The sequence below is a fragment of the Diadema antillarum genome, unplaced genomic scaffold, assembly GCF_040938485.1.
Source record: "Diadema antillarum isolate AM-2024a unplaced genomic scaffold, OU_Dant_1.0 seq00001761_RagTag, whole genome shotgun sequence".
Taxonomy (NCBI): Eukaryota; Metazoa; Echinodermata; class Echinoidea; order Diadematoida; family Diadematidae; genus Diadema; species Diadema antillarum.
The window spans coordinates 604,206-614,205 of record NW_027272443.1 but is presented as its reverse complement, the minus strand read 5'-3'; the positions used below and the strand labels follow the sequence as shown (position 1 = coordinate 614,205).

Sequence of the window (10,000 nt, the reverse complement as noted above, 5' to 3'; positions counted from 1 at the left end):
TCCGCCTGCGAAAGCTTCGAACCCGGCACCTGTCAACATTCTTATGCTAATAGGTTAGCTCAGCTAACAATTGAAAAATATATTTATTCCCTAATTCGCTACTCAAACGTGAATAAATTATTTTCAGTCCCGCCTTCCTTATCTAACGCATAACCTGCAAAAGAACATAATATATATACATACTAACTGAATCCTAGGGGAGCACCAAGCTTCGACGGCAAGACAGGGCTATTCCTATGCCCTCCCCTCTCAGTCAATTAAAGAACGGGTAACAAGGAAACAAAACGCATACAATTTCATTTAGGAGATTTTAATCCAAGTTTCATTCCATAAACAATGTGTCAGTAATATCTCACATGCTTCATATAATGCAGAATAAACAAGGCAGTTTATTTGCTTACTAACGTTATCATATCCAATCAACGATACAATGTATATCCATACGCAATGTTTTAGAGGCCCAAATTCAAAGATACCGAGAGACGATCATTCATACTATCTTTAATGTATCCATCCTTGGCAGTTTCTGAACGCCATCTACCATGCTTCTTAAACGGTCTATCTGGGACTCCAAATTTTGCGGCCGCCGTAGCACCGCCGCTTCGAAGGCTGTGCATGCCGAACTTTTTTGGTTCTAAACCCACTGCTGACAGGGCATCCCGCAACAGATCCAAACACCTAGTGTATGACAATTGTCCATCCCTTAATTTGTATGATTCTTTGGACTTACAATAATTGACGGGTCTGAAAAGAAATTTCTCATCAGCTGGATCATCTAACTCCGCAACCAACAAATACTTCCGCGAAGCCGAAACTGGACAGGTTGATGTATTAGTAGCACCTATGAGGACCCATGCTCCTTGTCTATAAATATCAGTTTTACTTTTCATAATGAAAATGTTCACATGGGAAACATACATATCAAGATCGCACCTACGAATATTTATCAGTTCGTCATATCGTAGAAATCCAGCATATGCAATCAATATCATGGCACATAAACGAATATCCACTAAACTAGTGGAAGAACTATATTTCTCTACAACTGCCTTCAAAATTTCTGGTGTAATAGGTTCCTTTTTCACAATTGGTTTATACAGCAACTTCTTCAATCCTTGAAGTACAATGTGTAGAAACTTCCGATCACACGGGTTAATGTGTACCTTGGGATTACAGTCATAATGCCATTTAATAGCGTAAAAGGCCGACTCCATCCTGGAGTAAGGAGCACCACTTTGATATAATTGAATGAGGTATCGACTAATGTCTTCTGGTTCAGCCAGAGCTGAAGTTACCTTAAATTGCGTACACCATTCTTGCCAGGCTAACCAAGCTCTCTTGTATTTATAAACCGTGTTATCAGCTCTTGAAGCTGCCAAAATCTTGGTCAATGTTTTACCATATTCGTCCTGTGGCGAAAATCTGGGGGGAATATAAGAAGAGGAATAGCACAACTTATACCTTTCCTGTGTGGTCATTACAAGACATGCTATACATTCGACACCAAAACAACATGGTGCATAGACCCCAAAGACTAAAATTTTAGATGAATTTCATTCGCCACTGCCAAGCGCAGCATAAATATTCATCAAACCGCGGAAAGAAAGCTACATAGCTTTCATTCAGCCATGCGGCAGGTTCCATAGCCATGCGGCTGATTCCATAGCCAGGCGGCTGATTCCATAGCCAGGCGGCTGATTAACGACTGATATGTTATGAAATTATGCAGAATTTTCATTTGCCGCTCGCCACTCCATTCAATCGTACACATAACACTGGACTTTGGAATTTCTTTGTCCCAAATATAGAATTCCTATTTCTGCCTTGAACGAAAACTCCTTTAGGATTATCAATCTTTACTACACGTGATATTAATAAACGAGATTCTCTATTCTCCGAAAACAAAAGGGGCCAAAATGGGGCAGAGGGCCAATATGGCACAACTAGAGTTCCCATAGCGGAACACACTCGTGATTCAAAACTTGCCCAATACTATCGATAGGGGGCACCAGCCAATTATTCTCGCCCGCCCAATCGCACGAAAACGCGTCTACTACATCCGTATTAGGACACCAATATTTAGAATTAAACTTTGGTAATTTGAAATTAAAATCATCTGCGAACCTGTCAACAGTATGGGGCCCCCACAACTCATCCAAAAATTTAAAGAATTCAACAAAAACTCCCCAGTCATCGAAATCAATAATCCGACAAAGTGCATCTGCACAACGGTTCTCTCTGGGAACCCAGTGAACCTGTAAAGTAATCCTACTTTTTCTGCAAAAATTAAAAATGTGCAAGCTAAGCTCGTGCAATTCTGCAATCATGCTACCCTTCTCCACAATAGAGACTACACCTCTATTGTCTGTAATTACTTTCGCAACCTTACTTTGCAAGTAGGGTGCAAATGATTTCAACGCCAAACTTAGTGCCATAAGTTCTCTCCAAGTGGAGCTTTTCGACATTTCTACTTTAGTCCAGTTTCTTACCATTTTCATGCCAGCACACTCACCAATCCAGGCTCCACAGCCTGACTTACTGGCATCAGAGTATACAATGGTCTGTGGAATAGAATAATCAAACAACATGCGTTCATTAAGGATGAAAAGATTTTCCTTCCAGAAAAATAACTCGGCAATCAAGTTGTTGTCACTGTCTATACAGTGTATTGTACTCTTTATCCCAATGAACTCTGCGAATGATTTCATAATGCATAAATCTGGTTTTTAATTGAGTTAAAGCACCCACTACTGGGTAAAGAGAATTGATCTTTCCAGCGATAGCCGCTATTTTTCTTGCTGAAACTTTTGGCAAACGTGTCTGAAAAGTGTCCAAACATGACTCCAGGTCCTTCATCCTCCTCTTGGTAATCTTTAGACAACCAATACTGCTATCCCATGTTAACCCAAGCCAATCCAAACATTGGACTGGGATCCACTGCGATTTCTCGACATTAGGTACCAAACCTGCTTTTAATATGTCATCTTTCACTGCCTTGGTCACGGCTTCGCATGTATCAAACGAAGCAGCACGACCCCAACCATCATCTAAATACAAAACAATGAATATCCCTTTACTTCGCCAGTGGTTAACAATCGGTTTGAGGCATTTTGTAAAAACGTACGGAGCTGTGGACATGCCAAACGGCAATACTTGAAAAGTATAATATCTAGTACCATTACCAAAATCCCAACTAAATCCTAAAAAGCGAGTATGATCCTGTAAAATATCAAAGTGATGATAACCTGACTTAAGGTCAAATGAAAACATAGAATCTCCCTTTTTAAAATAAGTAAGTGCTATATTCCAATTCTCAAATTTAACTTTGTCCTTCCACAAATATTTATTAACTTAACGTAAATCAAGAATGAGTCTCTTTTTACCAGAGCTTTGAATTGACACTGAAAGGGGGTTAACAACATGAGGTGCAACAAAAGACTCAACAGTTAGTTTTTTCTTTAATAAATCAAGAACAGCTTCATTGACAAATTCAGGGTGAGACAAGGCAGATTTATTGTTTCTTGATTCTAGTCGGGGAGGAGTCTGCAATAACGGTAACATATAACCATGTTCAATGGTATCTAACACAAACTGAGATGCACCAATGTCTTTCCAAAATTGTATTGACGCCTTTAGTCTTCCTTTGACTATCGGTTCTGAGCTACATTGCTCATATTCAAAGTAATTGTTTAAGTAAAATTCATCTTCGTACCGTTCACTTTCAGCAAAAGCGATACTGCTAGCTCCGCTGAGGCAGTTAAAGTCTGTCTCCGAAATATCTCGAGAAGTACCGGAAGTTGTTTCCAACTCATCTTTCAAGGAAGACTGGATTAACTTAGCGCCATCGCCATGCAGCGTGTCATACCGAAAGCCTGTACGTGGTAAAATCACAAGAGAACTCAGATCAGAAGTACTAGCTCACGAATTGGTTATGCCCGCTTCCGACAAGAAGTAGACTACATTATCCATTCATCATTGATGACAACATTCTTGATTATTCTTCTGACCATTCTCATACACTATCATCTCATTGTTCTTCATCGCAATCATGTTGAGAACACAATTATCCCGTTGCTTACGGTCTAGTTGAATACGCGAGTCTCGCTCGATACAGCCGCATTAACAGGGCGGGCTTGGCTTTTTGATTTTCCACCCAATTTTCACTATTAATATCCAAGGTATTACCCCAAGGAAAGTCTATGTCAGTTCCCTTGATTCATTAATTATTGAATGATATTTTCAGTCAGATTAACATTTCATCATATGTGAATTTCTAGGTTTAAATTGTGCATTCAAAGGCTCCTTTTTCCACGAGATAACTCGTGCTTAGTATCTGAGTGGAGAACGGCTATCACGAGATAACTCGTGTGTCGTAGTCAACGGATTAAACGATCAAACTAATTTACCTTGCTCAATTTGTCCCATAGAAGCAGGACCATTAGCGTTGCTGCGCGATGTTATCCCTGATCGGGGGACCTTGGTTGCCGGCCCCTGGACACCCCCTTCTCCAGTGCCCTTGCTTTCCGCACGCGAAACAGAAATCTGTCGGCTTTGGCCCACTGCTGGCCCCTCGCCAACCAAGGGTGGGGGAGTTACCGGTACTCCCATAAGCGTATCTACTTTTTCCGCTAAAGCCGCGAAAAAAGTGACCAGAAGAAGGGCTTGCAGTCCTATATCCATCACTCTTCGGAGGTTTGCCCTTGGCGGCTGGGATGTTCCGAGACGTTTTGCGTTTTCTCGCCGCCCTTGCCTGTGCCTGCCCGATACGTTTTTCATCCTCAAAATCGCTTGCAAGGTCATCGCTCAGATATTCGTCAACTGCTGACCACCCTATAAAAATGAAATAGTGCTACTTGTATAACAATTAAATAATTTGTAAAGAATCACATATTCAAAAATTCACCGAAGCTGACAGACTGAAGCTTATTTACATAATAGCAGCAGCCTGCTCAATGTAATGCATATTTCTGTCACGATACAAATTGCAGGTTGTATGTTTTTGTTTTTTTTTTTTATACACCAACTAATTAGAATCATTGAATTTCCATAACAAGCGTTCAGCCCTTATCGCCATGGCCTTACGGCGTACCCAGCATTTTTCAATACTGTATTCCCATACATAATCATTCAATTTTTCAATTTTTCACAATGTGCAACAATCACTCAATTTCACTTCTAAAAATACATACATTTTTAGCCCAGGCGCTCCGCGCCCTCGCTTTCCTCATTATCACACCAACGATTAGAACCTCTCACAAAGAATGTTTATATTTCTTTTAGAACACTAACCTGCATCACATTTATCAGCAAGCCTGATTAACTTCTTTCTTTTCCTGATGTCGGCTATGCCCTCCTTCAACTTGGAAAGGGCAGCAACGTGCTTGCCTTCCTCCAGTAAGGCCACGCCCTTCTCTAGCTTTTCCTGCAAACTAGAGTTGAATTCGAATTGAACTCTATTGCCCTTGAAACGAATTGACAATTCCGACGCCCTTTTTAGTTGTTGAAGTTCCGTGGAAGCGGCAGAAAGCTTTTTCTCGCTTTCCTCTTTCACTTTGGCGAGAGAAGAGTCAAAATACTCCTTTAAGGAACCGAAAGCCTCTTTAATAGCGTTGCTCACAAATGACGGGGTCAGTGTTTCGGGTTGAGAAACTGTGGGGACTTCAGAACCCAGGGTGTGGTCTTGCTCTCTGCTGAATTCCTGATCCGACATTTTGATTTCGGAGAGCAGAGTCACATTGCCGCTAGTGCACGATAATTATAGAAGCGAGAAGGAATAAGACGTCCGTTCTGCTGCGTGTCGAACTAGGTCAATGAGCTCCACAGCTCTCTCCGCCTGCGAAAGCTTCGAACCCGGCACCTGTCAACATTCTTATGCTAATAGGTTAGCTCAGCTAACAATTGAAAAATATATTAATTTGCAATATATTGGTGGGGAAGTAATCCTTCAGTTTGTTTAGAATTCCTGCATTCCTAGATAAAACTTTGGTTAAAAAGTTGATGTGATACTTCCAAGATAAATCGCTATCAATAATTTGCTGTAAGTGAATATAGAGGTTTATGTTAAACCTATAGTTCAGACTTCCTCGAGATTGGATAAGTGAAGTGATAGTAAATTTCTCTTTTGATGTAGGTTTTCCGGCTAATTTCATTGTTTTGTCGTTCAATTTTATATCAGACTGAGCATTCAATGTTGCTACATTTGATCAGGCATCAAAATATCGTCATTCAAAACCGTTTGTCATCGTTCTAATCAACTAATTAACAAATTTGCGCACTCGCAATTATTGGTGGCAGAATGCTCGTACATTTTCAGCAAAGGTTATTCAACTCCTTCTGCACCTGTCCCCAATTCTTTCCGAGTATTCAATTTCGCTTATGAATAAAAGAAAAAGCTCATAAAAAGAATATTCAAATTAAACCTGCCCATCAAAAAAAAGTTCATTACTTAATACTAAATTGAATGTTGAATAGTCTACACGTGGATTACACATAAGTATGTTAAATGAATATCACAAATAGGGAATTTGATGATCCGGATCAAACTGAAGATGTCAATTCATATTATAAACACAATATGATGTTCATAATGCAATTACAGATGAATATTAAGATAAAGAAATCTATATAACATGACAACGGGAATTATTCTATACTGTAGTCGACCTGACTTGTGTGGAAAAAGAAAAAAAAAAAGGATATTCAAAACAACTATTGCTGATCATGATGATGAAATCTAAGATGAAAAGTAAAAGATACAGTCAATAGTAATTACTTGGACATAATCACTCTTGCTTATTGATATATAATTAGATATCTTGTAATACGACAGTCGCTTGGTCAATTGCGAAATCAAAAGAACTTTTGAACGCTTATCGAGCCAATGGCAATGAAGTGAGGGGCTCCCTTTCTACCACACGTCGTTTAATTGCTAAGTTTCTTGTCCGATGACCTCCAAATGTGTTATGTTTTCTAATAATATTTCAAACAAAATGTTTTATTCATCTTTACCCCTTCTGGTTATCACTGCAACCATAAAAAAGCAAGTTGTCAATAACTTTAAAGTGCTTTTCCAATGATGTATGGTTGGGAAAAGTCACTATGGCATGGCTCGATTTCTTCACGTGAGATAAGAAACATGATTTGATAAGTTTTGTGCATTTGTTTTACATTTTTTGAAGTGATTTATTTTTTTTTTGCCTATTAGATTAATATTATTTCTTAGTAGCTTCTCCTAAAAGTTGAGATAACACGTGCTAATCTGCTTCAGAACAATACATATGTTCTTTTGTCTTTGTAGATTTGAAATAACAGCACAATTTGAATTTTTTTACTCCACATGTCCAATTCATAATTTAGAACAAATCAATTGAATATTATTTTGAAAAATGTTCTTTGTTTTCATGGTATTTTGACTGAATTCAACCCCATCCGGTATTTTTAGCGAAGTCTTGATGGTGTCATTTTGTAGAGCATCATATACTATACATATTATGTGCCAAATTTCAGAGGGATTGGTTGAAAAATCTGGAAATTATCAAGGGGCAAACTGTGCCTGTCTTTGGTCACGGAGCGTCAAAAAAATATTTGGTATTGTTCGGGTCAATGGCTGAAAGCTATGACTAAGCTACTACTCTGGAAATGCTATCATAGCAACAAAAAAAAAAATCCTTAGATATATGCCATTTCAAAATGCACAACCAGAACTTGCCACCTCAGGTGGTACCAATAACCCATTTCTCGGGTCTTGGCCCATGGACTAAATAGGGTGTGTAGGATATGTCATATACATATCAAATAATATGCTGACTTGTTTACAACTTCATTGGTTGTGCACTATACATCTAGTTAAGGAGCACGATATGATATTAGTCGTAAATATGACGTGACACACTAGAAGACATAAAAAAGACGTCAAAATATGATGTCGTACTTTTACGTCTTGCGCTGGTGCAAACTGTCGTCAAAAAGACGTAAATAAATCACGTGAATATGACGTGTTTTCGACATACAAAAGACATCCAAATTTGACCTTGAAAGACGTCAAAATAAGACGTAAAGAAATATAGATATGACTCGTAAAGACGCCATAAAGACGTTTTATTTAACAATAAGACGTCATAAAGTCTTAAAAATATGGCATGTTATTTTACGTCTTGTGTTTGTGCAAACTGACGTCTTAAAGACGTAAATATCTGACTTAACTGTGGCATCCATGAAGACGTAGAAAAGACATCAATGACGTCCATATCACGGCAACACGACAAAAAAAAAGAGACGTGAATATGACGTGATTTTACCGGTGTGAACGCAAAATTCTGGGCATTTTTGAACCAATGAGACGTCACTAAGACGTCAGAATATGACTTCTTATTTTACGTCTTGTGCTGGTGCAAACTGTCGACTGTAAGACGTAAAATATGACGTCTTATTTTACGTCTTGGGCTGGTGCAAAATGTCGACTATAAGACGTAAATATATGACGTCAATATGACGTCTGTCTTGACGTAAAGAAGACGTAAATTTGGCGTGATTCTTACCAGTCTGTGCTATCAGGGCTCGTTCTACAGGTACACAGAGCAAAGAAAAGTCGTCCTGTCATAATTTAACGGCGATACCTCCCCACTGTAAAGCAAGCCGAGCTGTATTGTTCAGAAATCACTGAGCAAGGCAACACCGAGTTCATTGTCAGCGGAGAAAACAGAAAGCACTGTGACTGGCAATATTAAGACAAAACTGAGCTGCAAGACAAACTTTCCGACTCCTAAATTATAAAGTCAAAACTGAGCTAAACAATTGATGATGTGATGTCCATTATTCTCGCATTGACAAGTTCGACAGCTTAAAAACTTAAAAGCGCTACCATCTGCAGCTAACCCTAATTCCCCTGAGTGTGAACATGTCATCTCCGATTCTAAGTATGGGAACTCTCCTCTCGAGGAGTAGCAAAACAACCCTGAACGGGAAACCGAGAGTGAAAACATCGCCACCTTTCTAACACTCATGACCAGCCCCCTGAGGCTTAGACTAAAGTACCAACACTCGCTGCTATTAAAGAATGCTGTCATATCTTCAGTCAGAGTCATACTGGATGATGAAATAGCTCAAACTATCACCTACATGATGGGGAAAAATAAAAGAGAATTCACTCGACAATGCAGCCAATGAATACACGTGCCCTGTGAACTAGTGTGAGTCGTTGGAAGTACCGGAGTTAACTCCTCCATTTTGACAACTTGGTTTTGTCTTCAGAGGCGGGATCTCAAGCTTCAGGCTTTGCAAAAGTCACTGACCAAAGGGTTGTGTGCACTGCCACAAGTACTTGAACCAAACAATATGACGGAGGAGCTTTCAGATGCCCTATAGCATTATTATGTGATGCCAATTTCAGCTTAAACATTATTATAATACAGTAATTGTTGCGGAAATAGCTGATTAAGCCTGGCCTGAATGCTAATTTTCAGCATCTATACAAATCTACCAACAAAGTACATGTTCGCTAATGATTTTGGGAAACAAGTGAAGGAAATGCACGACCAATTAAAGGCCACAGTCGGTGTGATGAAAACACACCACACCCCAAATCGACATCCTTATCAAACACCAATCATGAGTTGCAATCTTGGGGCATCAGAGTAAAGCTACGGTCGTACGAACGATGCGTTCGTACGAATGCCACTGTTCGTACGAATTCTAGAGTTCGTAGAGATTCGTAGATGGGGCACAGATTCTTACGACCTTCTTACGAATTTCGTACCAATGCTGCTTAATTCGCAAGAAGAACTTAAGACCTTTTATAGAAACGAAATGATTTGCAGTTATACAATAGCCCCGGAATTCGTATGTTTTCTTAGGAATGTCTTGAGTTATTCTTTCGTCAGACTTACGGCCATCTTACGATTTTGACTCCAGAATTCGTACGAACAGTGACCGTAGCTTATGTGATTCATCTATACTAGAAGAAGTGTAAGGATACAAATTTGAAATTGATCCTTGCAAATTT

At 39.2% G+C, this 10,000-nt stretch overlaps 1 protein-coding gene across 1 annotated transcript; it reads right to left on the bottom strand.

The window, feature by feature from the left end:
- Window positions 1-452: 452 nt before the first annotated feature.
- On the bottom strand, window positions 453-5,710 carry LOC139712137 (uncharacterized). Its single transcript, XM_071623970.1, has 4 exons — window positions 5,290-5,710; window positions 4,407-4,628; window positions 3,713-3,872; window positions 453-1,422 (listed from the first exon to the last, which is right to left on the bottom strand). Exons 1-4 carry the CDS (start codon window positions 5,708-5,710, stop codon window positions 453-455), a joined length of 1,773 nt encoding a protein of 590 aa, XP_071480071.1.
- Window positions 5,711-10,000: the final 4,290 nt, after the last annotated feature.